The sequence below is a fragment of the Carcharhinus amblyrhynchos genome, chromosome 24 (genome assembly GCF_965287045.1).
Source record: "Carcharhinus amblyrhynchos chromosome 24, sCarAmb.v2.hapA, whole genome shotgun sequence".
Lineage (NCBI taxonomy): Eukaryota > Metazoa > Chordata > Chondrichthyes > Carcharhiniformes > Carcharhinidae > Carcharhinus > Carcharhinus amblyrhynchos.
The window spans coordinates 46,260,291-46,275,919 of NC_137347.1; the positions used below are offsets into that span (position 1 = coordinate 46,260,291).

Below are 15,629 nucleotides of genomic sequence, written 5' to 3' on the forward strand. Positions count from 1 at the left end.
GACTTTGTCCGATTATAGCAATAGTCAGACGAAGTCAGCATGGATTTACAAAAGGGAAATCACGGGATGGCACAGTGGTTAGCACTGCTGCCTCACAGCACTAGAGGGCCAGGTTCAATCACGGCTTGGGTCACTATCTGTGCAGAATCTGCACGTTCTCCCCATGTCTGTGTGTGTTTCCTGCCACACTTCAAAAGATGTGCTCGTTAGGTGCATTGGCCATGCTAAATTCTCCCTCAGCGTACCCAAACAGACACTGGAATGTGGCATCCAGGGATTTTCACTGTAACTTCACTACAGTGTTAATGTAAGCCTAACCTTGACAGTAATAAATAAACCTTAAAAAAAACTTTAATCCACTGCCTTCCAAATGCCGAGCTATGAAGTCCTTGGTAAAAAAACTCATAGCAACTTCCCCAGTACCGAAGTTAGGCTCACTGGTTTATTGGACCATGTTTTCTCTCTACCTCTCTTTTTGAATAGCGGGTTTATATTCGCTACCCTCCAGTCTGTAGGAACTATGCCAGAGTCCAAAGACTGGAGAGTGGCGAATGTTGCTCCTCTCTCTCTTCAAGAAAGGAAATAGAAATGACCCTGGTAATTATAGGCCAGTTAGTCTTACTTCAGTGGTCGGTAAGTTAATGGAAAGGGTCTTGAGAGATAGGATTTATGACCATTTGGAAAGATGCAGTTTAATCCAGGATAGTCAGCACGGTTTCGTGAGGGGTAAGTCCTGCCTCACAAATTTGATTGAATTCTTTGAGGAGGTAACTAAGTGTGTGGACGAAAGTAGAACAGTTAGTATCGTATACATGGATTTTAGTAAGGCGTTTGATAAGGTTCCCCATGGTAGGCTCACAAAGAAGATAAGGATATGTGGGATAGAAGGAAATTTGGCCGATTGGATAAGTAACTGGCTGTATCATAGAAGACAGAGAGTGGTGATGGAAGGAAAATTTTCAGACTGGAGGCCAGTTACCAGCAGTGTACCACAGGGATCAGTGCTGGGTCCTCTGCTATTTGTGATTTTTATCAATGACTTGGAAGAGGGGGCTGAAGGGTGGGTTAGTAAATTTGCTGATGACACCAAGATTGGTGGAGTAGCGGATGAGGTGCAGGGCTCTTGCAGGCTGCAAACAGACATTCATAGGATGCAGAGCTGGGCTGAAAAGTAGCAGATGGAGTTTAACCCTGATTAAGTGTGAGGTGATTCATTTTGGTAGGACAAACTTGAATGCAGATTACAGGGTCAACGGCAGGGTTCTGAGGAATGTGGAGGAACAGAGAGGTCTTGGGTTCGTAGCCACAGATCTCTGAAGGTTCCCACTCAAGTGGATAGAGCCGTGAAGAAGGCTTATAGCATGTCGGCGTTTATTAACAGGGGATTTGAGTTTAAGAGCCACGGGGTTGTACTGCAACTATACCAGATGTTGGTGAGACCACATTTGGAATACTGTGTTCAGTTCTGGTCACCTCACTATAAGAAGGATGTGGCAGCATTGGAGAGACTGCAGAGGAGATTTACCAGGATGCTGCCAGGTTTGGAGGGTAGGTCTTATGAGGAAAGGTTGAGGGAGCTTGGGCTTTTCTCTTTGGAACAGAGGAGGTTGGAAGGCGACTTAATAGAGGTTTATAAGATGATGAGGAACTATTTCCTTGGATGGATGTAGCTGTTACTAGGGGGCATAACTTTAAGGTTCATGGTGGGGGATATAGGAGAGATAGATTCTTCACTCAGAGACTAGTTGGGGTGTGGAATAGACTGCCTGCTGTGATAGTGGAGTCGGACACTTTGGAAACTTTCAAGTGATTATTGGATAGGCGCATGGAGCACACCAGAATTATAGAGAGTGGGATAGCTTGATCTTGGGATTGGACATAGCTTGGCACATCACTGAGGGCTGAAGGGACTGTACTGCACTGTAATGCTCTAAGTTTCTTTGAATCTGATACTTTCTCTAATTTCCCTTGTAAGCCACGGTATGCCCACAATTCCCTGACCATTCTTGCACTGTAAGAAGTCTCACAACACCAGGTTAAAGTCCAACAGGTTTATCTGGTGCTACCAAACAAACCTGTTGGACTTTAACCTGGTGTTGAGAGACTTCTTACTGTGCTCACCCCAGTCCAATGCCAGCATCTCCACATCACTCTTGCACCAAACAGAAATAAACTACTTCTGGAGTTCACTTATTCATTCTTTAAATGCCTGCCATTGCCTGTCCAATGTCTTTCCTTTCAGTAATATTTCCCAATCCATCATGGCTAATTCATGCCCCATATTATCATAGTTACCTGGCCTCAGAATCAGTTACATCAGTATCCACCTTGATAAAAGAATTCTACATATTAGGATCACTCGTTCCCAAGGGTTCTCCCACAACTAGACTGCCATCTCATCCTTTCTCATTGCACAACACCCAGCCCAAGATGGCCTGCTCCCTTGCAGGTTCCTCAACATATTGCTCTAGAAAACCATTACGTATACACTCCAGAAATTCCTCCTCTCTTGTACTGTAACTAATTTGACTCTTCCAATTTATATGCAGATTAAAGACGCCCATAATCACAGACGTTCCTTTATCACATGCATCTGTGATTTCCTGTCTAATGCTTTTCCCAATGTTACCACAACAGTTTGGTGGTCTGACATGTCTGACAAAGCGGTTACGACGAAGGACAAAGATCACTGTCTAAAGTTGTTGGACTCACTGTTGGGTCCCAAGGATTGTCACATGTTCAATCGGAAGACAATCTGGAGGAGGGGGCTGAGTGCAGGGTAACGAAATTTGCTGATGACACGAAGATGAGTGGAAAAGCAAATTGCATGGAAGGCGCGGAAAGTCTGCAGAGAGATCTAGATAGGCTGAGTGAGTGGGCGAGGACCTGGCAGATGGCATGTTAGCAAGTGTGAGGTTATCCACTTTGGCAGAAATAATAGTAGGAGGAATTATTATTTAAAGGGCGAAAAGCTGCATCATGCTATGGTGCAGAGGGTCCTGGGGGTCCTTCTGCACGAATCGCAAAAAACCCAGTCTGCAGGTGCAGCAGGTGATCAAGAAGGCGAATGGGATGTTGGCCTTTATAGCGAGGGGGATAGAATATAAAAGGGAGGTCTTGCTGCAACTGGAGTACTGTGTGCAATTTTGGTCACTGCATTTGCGAAAGGATACATTGGCCTTAGACGGGCTGCAGAGAAGGTTCACCAGGCTGATGCCGGAGATGAGCAGGCTAGCCTATGAGGAGAGATTGAATAGACTGAGTTTGCACTCATTGGAGTTTAGAAGGCTGAGGGGGGGATCTTATAGAGACATATAAGATAATGAAGGGGCTAGATAGGGTAGAGGTAGAGAGATTCTTCCCGCTTAGAAAGGATAGCAGAACTAGAGGGCACAGCCTCAAAATAAGGGGCGGGGGGGGGGGGGGGGGGGCGGTGCTGCAGTTTAGATCGGAGTTGAGGAGGAACTTCTTCACTCAAAGGGTGGTGAGTCTCTGGAATTCTCCGCCCATTGAAATGTGGAAACTACCTCGCTGAATATATTTAAGTCACGGGTAGATAGGTTTCTGATAGACAAGGGAATTAAGGGTGATGGGGAGAAAGCAGGAAAGTGGAACTGATCCACTTCAGATCAGCCATGATCTTGTTGAGTGACGGGGCGGGCTCGAGGGGCTAGATGGCCTACTCCTGCTCCTACTTCTTACGTTCTTATGTTAAGACGAGATGCCGCCCTTCCAATCTGTACTGGACTTCACTGGAACATTGCAGCAGACCAAGAGCAGACATGTCGTCAAAAGATCAAGATACTGAGTTAAAACTACAGGAAGTCTGGGTTCATGCTTGCGGGCGAGACAAAACTGTCCTACAAGTCAGTCACTCAGTCTGAGGAGACCACATTAGGAGTAATGAATACAACAGACCAAAATGAAGGAAGTGCAAGTGAAATATTGCTTCACCTGAAAGGAGTGAGGAGGAGGATGGCAGGGGGTGAACAAAAGATAATGTCTTTGGTGACACACCATGTTGGAATTCAAATAAACAGCAGAGGATGATCCTTTGAACGCAGAGGCTGCCAGGGTGGAAATTGAGGACTAGGGGACCCTATCATGATTCTGGGAGGAAGGAAAAGGGGTGAGGACAAAGATGCGGGAAATGGGCTGAACATGGTTTGGGTGCCCTGTCAACCACGGGGTTTGGGGGGAACCATGGTTAAGGAAAAAGGTAGACATGTCAGAAGAGCCAAGCTTCTACAAGACGCCAGTTAGACCATACTTGGAATATTGTGGATGGTTCTTGGCACCACACAATAGGGATGATGTGAACGCACTGGACAGAGTGAGAACAGGTTCACAAGAATGGTTCCAGAGATGAGAAACTTCACTTATGAGGATAGATTGGAGAGGTTGAGACTCTTTGGACAGAAGGTGGCTAAGAACATAGAACACAAGACATTACAGCGCAGTACAGGCCCTTCGGCCCTCGATGTTGCGCCGACCAGTGGAACCAACCTAATGACCCTCTAACCTAAACTATTCCAATATTATCCATATGTCTATCCAACGACCATTTGAATGCCCTTAAAGTTGGCTAAGAGGAGATTTAATAGAGATGTTCAAAATCATGAGGGTGCTGGACAGAGTAGATAGGGAGAAACTGTTACTGCTGGTAAAAGGTCAAGAAAAAGAGGGTACAGGCTTAAAACGATTTGCAAAAGCGGTAACTGTGATATGTGAAAAAAACTTTTTCACACGAGTGGTTCGGGTCTGGAATGCTCCACCCAAAAGCGAGGTGAAGGCAGATTAAATTGAAGCATTCAAGGGGGCTTTAGATGTTTATTTGAGTGGAAACAATGTATAGGAGGTATGGGGAAAAAGCAAGGGAATGACACCAAGTCATAATACTCATCTGGACAGCCTATGCCGATATGAGCTAAACGGCGTCATTCTGCACTGTGACAATTCTGATATTCAGAATGGGCAAATATCTGGGAAGTGGGGTATGATGTGGGAAAATGTGAAATTGCCCATTTTGGAAGGAAGAATAAAGAAGCATATTATCTAAACAGTGAGAGATTGCAAAGTTTGAGAGTTAGAGGGACCCAGATGTTCTAGTGCATGAATCACAAAAGGCTGGTAGTATGCAGGTATGCTTCAGTTGTACAGGGTCATGTTTGGAGTACTGTGCATAGTACTGCTGTTGCCTTATTTAAGGAAAAACGCGTATGCATTAGAAGCAGTTCAGAGGAGGCTACTGGACTAATACAAGAACATAAGAAATAGGAGCAGGAACAAAGAACAACCCAGCACGGGAAACAGGCCCTTCGGCCCAACGAGCCCACGCCGCCATTTCAACAAAGCATTTTCCAACACCTACCCTGCCCCATGTGTATGTGAATGGTACTCCTAATGTAGCCAGATTCAGGGGAGAATAGTGTAGGGTCAACTTGGTGCACCAATCAGCCTAAGAGCACACCTTTGGGGTGTGGGAGGAAACCGGAGCACCCGGAGGAAACCCACACAACCACAGGGAGAATGCGCAAACTCCCACAGACACAGGCCCAAATCTATGCATCTGCACAGCTAGCAGTGATAGTCACTGAGCTGTTGTGGTGCCCGTCTGCTGGTCCAGGATTAAGCACACACAACGACACAAAGTACTAGGCCACTCTCGAAACCTCCAAGAGCAGCCCACGCACGACCCACCGTGTGCATGCCCCTCGTTTGACAACAAGGTGGACCGACACCTGTGGATTAAAAGAGACAAAACATTAACATGTAATATTACATTTCCAGTGTCGTCCCGAGGCTCTGACCCTTTTTAATACCGTCTACTATAACCCTCCATCCCTGTTTCGCTCATGTGTCTAAGTAAACTTTAAACAAGTCCAATGTGCCTGCCTCCACCACCTTAGTTGGTAGCGCGTTCCATACCCTCACGACCCTCTGCGTGAAAAACCTTCCTCTAGTATCCAAATTATACTTCTCCCCCCTCACCCTTAGATCGTGACCTCTCGTAATAGTTGTCCCCAATCTAGGGAAAAGCCTACCACTGTTGACTCTATCTATTCCCTTCATTATTTTACACACCTCTGTCAGATCCCCCCTTAATCTCCATCTTTCTAAGGCGAAGAGCCCCAGTTTTTCCAATCTTTCCTCGTAACTCAGTCCTTCCATGCCAGGCAACATCCTGGTAAACCTCCTCTGCACCCTCTCCAGGGTCTCCACGTCCTTCCAGTAGTAAGGTGACCAGAACTGGACGCAGTACTCCAAATGCGGTCTAACCAACGTTCTGTACAACTGAAGCATTAGACGACAGCTCTTATACTCTAAACCCCTTCCTATAACGGCTAGCATTCCATAAGCTTTCTTCACAACCTTCTCTACCTGCGTTGACACCTTCAGAGACTTGTGCACCTGCACTCCCAGGTCCCTCTGTATTTCTATACTCTTAATCGGTCTACCTTTTATCATGTAACTCCTCCCTGCATTATTCCTTCCAAAATGCATCACCTCGCATTTGTCAGGATTAAATTCCATCTGCCATCTATCTGCCCAATATACCAACCTATCTATATCCTGCTGTGTCACCTGACAATCTTCCTCATTATCCGCCAATCCTGCCATGTTGGTATCACCCGCAAACTTGCTGATCACACCACGTACGCCCTCTTCCAAGTCGTTTATATATATTACAAAGAGGAGGTCCCAGTACTGAGCCCTGCGGCACACCACTGGTGACTGACCTCCAGCCAGAAAAGGACCCTTCCACTACTACTCTCTGTCTGCCATTGCCCAGCCAGTTTTCAATCCATCTAGCTACCTGTCCTTGTATCCCACGTGCCTTAACCTTTTCTACGAGCCTACCGTGAGGTACTTTGTCAAACGCCTCTCTGAAATCCATATAGATGACATCAACGGCTCGCCCATCGTCAACCGTTTTTGTCAGGAGTAGGCCACCTAGTCCTTCGAGCCTGCCCCGCCATTCAATAAGATCATGGCTGATCTGAAGTGTTCCACTTTCCCGCTATCTGCCCATAACCCTTAATTCCCTTGCCTATCAGAAATCTATCTACTTGTGGCTTAAACATATTCAACGAGGTAGCCTCCACCACTTCAATGGGCAGAGAATTCCAGAGATTCACCACCCTCTGAGTGAAATCGTTCCTCCTCAACTCCGTTCTAAACAGCCCCCCCGACTATTTTGAGGCTGTGCCCTCTAATTCTGCTATCCTTTCTAAGCAGAAAGAATCTCTCTACCTCTACCCTATCTAGCCCCTTCATTATCTTATACGTCTCTATAAGATCTCCCCTCAGCCTTCTAAACTCTAACGAGTACAGACCCAGTCTATTTGATCTCTCCTCATAAGCTAACCCCCTCATCTCCGGTATCAGCCTGGTGAACCTTCTCTATACTCCCTCCAAGGCCAATATACCCTTTCGCAAATTCGGGGACCAAAACTGCACACGCTATTCCAGCTGCGGCCTCACCAGTGCCCTGTACAGTTGCAGCAAGACCTCCCTGCTTTTATATTCTATCCCCCTCGCTATAAAGGCCAACATTCCATTTGCCTTCTTGATCACCTGCTGCTCCTGCAGACTGGGTTTTTGCAATTCGTGCAGAAGGAACCCCCAGGTCCCTCTGCACTGTAGCATGCTGCAGCTTTTCGCCCTTTAAATAATAATCCCTCCTACTATTATTTCTACCAAAGTGGATAACCTCACATTTGCTAACGTTATACTCCATCTGCCAGGTCCTCGCCCACTCACTCAGCCTATCCAGATCTCTCTGCAGACTTTCTGCACCGTCCACACAATTCGTTTTTCCACTCATCCTTGTGTCATCAGCAAATTTTGTTACCCTACACTCAGCCCCCTCCTCCAGATCATCTATGTAAATGGTAAACAGTTGAGGCCCCAGCACCGATCCCTGCGGCACTCCACTAGTCGCCAACTGCCAATCAGAAAAGCACCCATTGATTCCAAGTCTCTGCTTCCTGTTAGATAACCAATCCTTAATCCATGTTAACACTTTACCCCCAACTCTGTGTACCCTAACCTTCTGCAGCAACCTTATGTGAGGCACCTTATTGAACGCCTTCTGGAAATCTAAAAACACATCCACCGGTTCCCCTCTGTCTACCACACTAGTCACATCCTCATAGAAATCCAATAAATTCGTTAAACACGACTTCCCCTTAACGAATCCGTGCTGCGTTTGCTTGATCAAACTGTTCTCTTCTAGGTGTCTTGCTATTTCTTCTTTGATGATGGATTCTAACATTTTTCCAACTATGGACGTTGAGCTAACCAACTTATAATTCCCTGCCTTTTGTCTGCTACCGTTTTTAAACAGTGGCGTAACATTAGCTGTTTTCCAATCCTCTGGCACTTCCCCAGAGTCCAGCGAATTTTGATAAATAATTACTAAGGCATCCGCTATTATTTCTGCCATTTCTTTCAGAACCCTGGGATGCACTCCATCCGGTCCCAGGGACTTGTCTACCTTCAGCATATAGATGACATCAACGGCTCGCCCATCGTCAACCGTTTTTGTCAGGAGTAGGCCACCTAGCCCAATCACTACATCTCTAGTGACAGTAATTGCATTAAGGACCTTATCTCCTACCATCCCTCTGTCTTTAATATTCGGTAAGCTAAATGTGTCCTCCTCTGTGAAGACTGACACAAAAAACTTATTTAAAGCCTCAGCCATTTCCTCGTTCTCACCGCTAAATCCCCCCTCTTGTCCTCCAAGGGTCCAACATTCACTCTAGCCACTCTCTTCTTCTTTATATATTTGTAGAAACTTTTACTATCATTTTTTATATTTAGAGCTAGCTTCGCTTCATACTCCATCTTTCCTTTCTTTATCGCTTTCTTAGTCATTCTTTGTTTTTTTTTAAATCTTTCCCAATCTTCTAATTCCCCACTACTTTTAGCCACTCTGTATGCATCGGCTTTTAATTTAATACTCTCCTTTATTTCCTTCGATAACCACGGCTGGTTACCCCTTCTCTTATAGTCCTTCTTTACCATCGGAATATATTTCTGCTGAGTACCAAAAAAGATCTCCTTAAAAATCCTCCACTGTTCCTCAGCTGTCCTACCAACCAATCTGCGCCTCCAATCTACATTCGCCAATTCCACCCTCATCTTATCATACTCCCCTCTGTTCAAACAGAGGACACAGGTTCGGGACCCTACTATCTTATCCTCCATCTGCATCAGAAATTCAACCATACTATGGTCACTCGTCCCAAGAGGAGCCCTCACAAGAAGATCCCTAATTCTACCTGCCTCGTTACACAGTACCAGATAACTCACTCCCTCGTAGGTTCCGTTACATACCGTTCAAGGAAACTATCCCGACAGTATTCCAAGAACTCTTCCTCAAGCCCACCACGTCCGACTTGCGTCAACCAATCAATATGCAGGTTAAAATCCCCCATAATTATCACCGTTCCGTTTCTGCACGCATCAATTATTTGCTTGTTTATAGCCCACCCCACCTCAAAGTTATTATTTGGGGGCCTGTAGACCACACCCACCAGCGACTTTCTCCCCTTACTGTTCCTTATCTCCACCCACGATTCCATGATTCCAAGAAATGGCTGTATTGTCTTACGAGGAAAGCTTGAACAGGCTAGGCTCGTATCCACTAGAGTTTCCAAGAGTAAGAGGTGACTTATTTGAAACCGAAGATCTTGAGGGATGTCGACAAGAGTAGATGCTTCCTCTTGTGCAATAATCTAGAATTGGGGTTTATCGGTTTAACAAAAAAGTGGTTGCTCATTTAAGACAAAGAGTAGGAGAAATGTTTTTCTCTGAAGGTCCTGAATCTTCCTCAAAAGGCAGTGGGATCAGAGTCTTTGAATATTCTTAAGGTAGAGCAATGTAAATTCTTGGTTAACAAGGGAGTGAAATGTTACTGAGGTAGGTAGGAATGTGAAGTGGAGGCTACAATCAGAGCAGCAATGATCGTATTGAATGATGCAGCAGGCATGAGGGGCTGAGCTGTCTGCTCCTGATCCATATGTTTGTGTTTATTGAATTCAATTTCACAATTTGTTGTATGAACTCATAACCAAATTGTTAATTCAGTACCATAACATTAACATGAAGATATTGATTAAGTAACATGCAGTTATCCATCATGTAGTTCCTACCCCTGCTGCAGTTGAGCTGACATAGGAATCCATGAGAGGACTTTCAAATATGGCTGACTCTTCATTGATGAGCTCCACGTTCCTCCTTTTAAATAGCTGGAAGAGAATAATACTTAGTATCAAATCTCAGAACTTTCTAATAATGCACTCTTTTCCAGAAAATAATTACTTTGTGAAGAATAAACAAAAATGTTGATGACTTTGTAGATTATTTCTGTTATCCAAAAGGGTGAGATGGTAGGTAAAAGCATGGAATAATTTTTCCAAGAATGAGCATCACAGTTTTAGGGATCAACTTGAGAATGTCTCAATTTCACATGCAAGATTGTTCAATTCTGTTTTATAAATACATTTAGGCAAGTTTAAAAACATGGTTTTTTGCTGAATAATACTGAAAACTAAATTTCTAGTCACGACCTCCAGCGTTTCTTGTAATTAATGAACTTACATCTACATCGTGTCAAATCACATTTTAGGACATCTTAAAGTTCTTTACAACCAAAGTGATTTCAAAAGGAATCAGGCACTGTTAAGTAAGCAGTTTGAGCACTCTTTAAAAAAAAGTGGAAAGAAGAAAATTAAGCTACTGATAGAATCAACGTTGGCAATACTAATTGTGCCAAAATAGCAATTCAAACTTGACCTCATTGAGAAATTAACCAGGACCCAACTTGTCAGCAGGGCTCAAACTGGCTTATTTTACTTCTGAAATAATTGTAAACAAATAAGCTCATCCAATCTTTTTGTGTAGTTGGCGGGTAAACAGATAACCTGTTTACTGAAAAAGAGGTTCTCTGCAACGAAATTAAATGTCAGCCTATGAAGTGCCCTAATGACATCACCATCAAATCATATAATCAGTCCTTAAAGCAATCGTGCAACCATTTAAATATATAACATTTGTCCCCTTTATTTCTATGGCCATGACAACTAATTACTATGATGTTTAAACATAGTATCAATAATACACCAGACACAATACTATGCATAATTAATCATTTCACACAGTTAATATTAAAGTTGATCAGGAGGATATCTATTCTTCTTTGGTTAGCTGCAATTTGGCTGTCCTTGACCTAGAAGTATGATTTGAAACTTCCGTACACATTTCTTCTCTTGGAACTAATTCTGCATCATTCTCACATGGTACAATAGTAGAGATAAAATCAGTAGGCAACTCACAGAATATACAGTGCAAAAGAGGCCCTTCGGCCACATTTGGAATATTGTGTACAGTTCTGGTCACCTCACTGTAAGAAGGATGTGGAAGCATTGGAGAGAGTGCAGAGATTTACCAGGATGCTGCCTGCTTTGGAGAGTAGGTCTTATGAGGAAATGCTGAGGGAGCTGGGGCTTTTCTCTTTACAGCAGAAGATGATGACAGGCGACTTAATAGAGGTTTATAAGACGATGGGGGGCGGGGGGATAGATAGAGCGGACATGCAGAGACTATTTCCTCGGGTGGACGTAGCTGTTATGAGGGGGCATAACTTTAAGGTTCATGGTGGAAGATATAGGAGGGATGTCCGAGGTACATTCTTTACTCAGAGAGTGGTTGGGGTGTGGAATACACTGCCTGCTGTGATAGTGGAGTTGGACACTTTAGGAACTTTCAAGCGGTTATTGGATAGGCACATGGAGCACACTGGAATGATAGGGAGTGGGATAGCTCGATCTTGTGTTTGGACATAGCTCGGCACAACATTGAGGGCTGAAGGGCCTGTACTATGCTGTACTGTTCTACGTTCTATTAAAGCTCCACAGACTTACTCCCCATATACTTGTAAAAAGCCTCTCTTTTCCTTCTCATTGTATCCCAAATGTCTCTGGTCATCCATGGATCTCTGGGTTTGTTACACCTTCCTTTTACCCAGAGGGAATATATTGGGCCTGTACCCTTCTCATTTTATCTTTGAACACCGCCCGCACCACCCCCCACCCCCACTACTCTTCTGTAGATATCCCCACAAGTAACTTGTTCCAGTCTATCTTGGCCAGATCCTGCCATATTTTGTTAAAACCTACTCTTAATCCAAAACCTTTCTCTGCAACTTGTCAGCTTCTTTGGCCATAACAAATTTGTACTGAACCATGTTGTGGTCGCTATCACCAAAATGCTCCCCCACCAACAGATCAACCGCCTGTCTGACTTAGGTCCAGAATTAGGCCCAGCGCAGCTGCTTCTCTTGTTGGATCCTCTACACATTGACGTAAAAGGTTTTCCTGTATACATTTTAAGAACTCTATTCCATCTAAGCCCTTGACATGATGGCTGTCCCAATTAATGTTGGGAAAGTTGAAATCATCGAACATAATTACCCTCGTGTTATTTCTGCACCTCTCCATGAATTGCGCACATATTTACTCTTCAATATGCCTGACGATCTGCAGTTCTAGAATAAACACCTAACAACGTAGCTGTCCCTTTTTTACTCTCAAACTCTACCTACAAAGCTTCATTTGATGCCCCCTCCAAGATATCATCTCTCCTTACTGCAGTAACTACCTCCTTAACTAATAATGCAATGCCTCTTCCTCTTTTACCCCCTTTCCGTTCACCTGAAGATTCTATATCCCAGGATGTTGAGCTGCCAATCCTGTTGCTCAGCTATCACAGAGACATGGTTAGGTATTATATCAAAATTACACATGTCTGTCCTCGCTCTTAACTCATCCATTTTACCTTTACTACCACTGGCATTAAAGTAGAGGCCCTCCAGCCATGTCTTACTCCCTTGAAACTTACTATGCTGTATTCCCTCTGACCTGATTGCTTTTCTATGTTACACTGTGTCCCTATTTTACTCAGTCTGGGTCCCCTCCCCCTGCCAATCCAGTTTAATTCTTTCCAACAGCACGGATGTTAGACCCACTCTGGTTCTGATGTAGACCATCCTGCTTGTACAGATCCCACCTTCCCCAAGAACAGTCCCAGTGGTCTAGGAATCAAAAACCCTTCCTCCTGCACCAACTCTTCAGCCACACATTCATCTGTGCTATTGACTAGTGGGGTGCCCCAGGGGTCGGTGCTGGGGCCTCAGCTATTTACCATTTATATAGATGATCTGGAGGAGGGAACCGAGTGCAGGGTGTCGAAATTTGCTGATGACACCAAGATTGGGGGAAAGGCAAATTGTGCGGAGGGTGTGGAGAGTCTGCAGAAGGATCTAGATAGGCTGGGCGAATGGGCCAGGAAATGGCAAATGGAATTTAATGTTGGCAAGTGTGAGGTGGTCCACTTTGGTAGGAAGAATGGTAGGAAGGACTATTACTTACGTGGCGAAAAACTGCAGCAGGCGACGGTGCAGAGGGACCTCGGGGTCCTTGTGCATGAGTCGCAAAAACCCAGCTTGCAGGTGCAGCAGGTGGTCAGGAAGGCGAATGGGATGCTGGCCTTCATAGCGAGGGGGATTGAATATAAAAGTAGGGAGGTCTTGCTGCAGCTGTATAGGGCATAGGTGAGGCCGCAGCTGGAGTACTGTGTGCAGTTTTGGGCGCCGCACCTGCGCAAGGATATTTTGGCCCTGGAGGGAGTGCAGAGGAGGTTTACTAGGCTGGTACCGGAGTTGAGGGGATTGAGCTATGAGGAGAGGCTGAATAAACTAGGTTTGTACTCGTTAGAGTTTAGAAGAATGAGGGGAGATCTCATTGAGACGTATAAGATGATGAATGGGATGGATAGGATAGAGGTGGAGAGACTCTTCCTGCTCAAAAAAGACAGTAGGACTAGGGGGCACAGCCTCAAGATAAAGGGGAGGCGGTTTAGAACGGAGTTGAGGAGGAACTTCTTCACTCAAAGGGTGGTGAATCTCTGGAATTCTCTGCCCGTTGAAGTGGTGGAGGCTGCCTCGCTAAATATTTTTAAGAAGCGGGTTGATGGGTTCTTGATAAGAGAGGGGATTAAGGGTTATGGGGAGAGGGCGGGAAAGTGGAACTGAGCCACAACAGATCAGCCATGATCTTATTGAATGGCGGGGCAGGCTTGAAGGGCTAGATGGCCTACTCCTGCTCCTATTTCTTATGTTCTTATGTTCTTATTTCTGTACTCACTAGATTGTGGCACTGCGAATAATCCATAGACAACCTGAGAGGTCCCACTCATCAGTCTATTGCCTAACTCCCTGAATTCTTGGTGCAAGACTTCATCCCTCTTTCTACCTGTCACTGGTACCGACATGTACCATGCCCACTGCCTTATCACCCTCCCCCATTCAAGATGCCACGCAGCTATTCAGTGACATCCTGGACCCTAGCAACAGCGAGGCAACACAAAGGATGGAAGCATCTATCTGTGTCCCTGATTATTAAGCCCCTTATGACTATCTTTTGTAAACTGCTTGTATCCACCTCGCACTTGCCTTTCCACCTATTTTTGTGATGTCTACATTACTATGGGTCTCAGAACTGAATGGTCTTGTTAGCAACAGACAGTATGGTTTTGTACGTGGGACTTCATGTCTCACTAACTGAATTTACTATTTTGAGGAGGTGACAAAAATGATGATTGACAAGGGAAGGGCTGTGAATGTTGTCTGCATGGACTTTAGTAAGGCATTCAACAAAGTCCCTCATGGCAGGCTGGTGCTAAAGATTAAATCTCACAGAATCAGAGGCGAACTAGCTACATGGATTCAGAACTGGCTTGGCTATAAAAGACAGAGGGTAGTGGTGGAAAGGTGTTTTGTGAATGGAAGTCTGTAACTAGTGGTATTCTGCAGGGATCAGTGCTGGGACCTCTGCTGTTTGTTACATAAATGACTTGGAAGAAAAATTAGCTGGTCTGATCAGCAAGGTTGTGGATGATCCTAAAATTGACAGAGTTGTGAATAGTGATGAGGGTGGCACGGTGGCACAGAGGTCAGCACTACTGTCTCACAGCGCCAGGGACCCATTTCGATCCCCAACTTGGATCACTGTCTGTGTGGAGTTGCACATTCTCCCCGTGTCTGCATCTGTTTCCTCCGGGTGCTGCAGTCTCCTCCCACAATCTTAAGACGTGCTGGTTAGGTGCACTGACCCAAACAAGCGCGGGATTAAGAATATATGAACTAGGAGCAGGAGCCAGGTTTGCCATTCAATAAGATCAAGGCTAATCTTTTCATGGACTTAGCTCCACTTACCTGCCCACTCGCCAGAACTCTTAATTCCTTTACTGTTCAAAAATTTATCTATCTTTGCCTTAAAAACATTCAATGAGGTGGCCTCAATTGCTCCACTGTGCAGGGAATTCCACAGATTCACAACCCTTTGTGTGAAGAAGTTCCTCTTCAACTCAGTCCTAAATCTGCTTCCCCTTACTTTGAGGCCATTTCCCCTAGTTCTAGTTTCACCTTCCAGTGGAAACAACATTCCGGCTTCCATCTCATCTATTTCCTTCATAAGATGTCAGCTCACTCTTCTGAATTCCAATAAGTATAACCCCAGTCTACTCAGTCTCTCCTCATAAGCCAACCCTCTCAACTCAGG

General features: G+C 44.9%; 1 protein-coding gene across 6 annotated transcripts in view; it reads right to left on the reverse strand.

The window, feature by feature from the left end:
• The window catches only part of LOC145357985 (importin subunit alpha-7), a 153,793-nt gene that overhangs the window by 107,859 nt on the left and 30,305 nt on the right, over positions 1–15,629 (reverse strand). For all 6 annotated transcript variants that reach the window (XR_013889409.1, XR_013889408.1, XM_080211637.1 and 3 more), the window contains exon 3: positions 10,164–10,259. Coding sequence is in view for 4 of the 6 variants with exons in the window: in XM_080211637.1 (XP_080067763.1) it covers positions 10,164–10,259 (96 nt within the window). In the remaining 2 variants the exon portion in view is untranslated. The remainder of the gene's footprint in view (positions 1–10,163; positions 10,260–15,629) is intronic.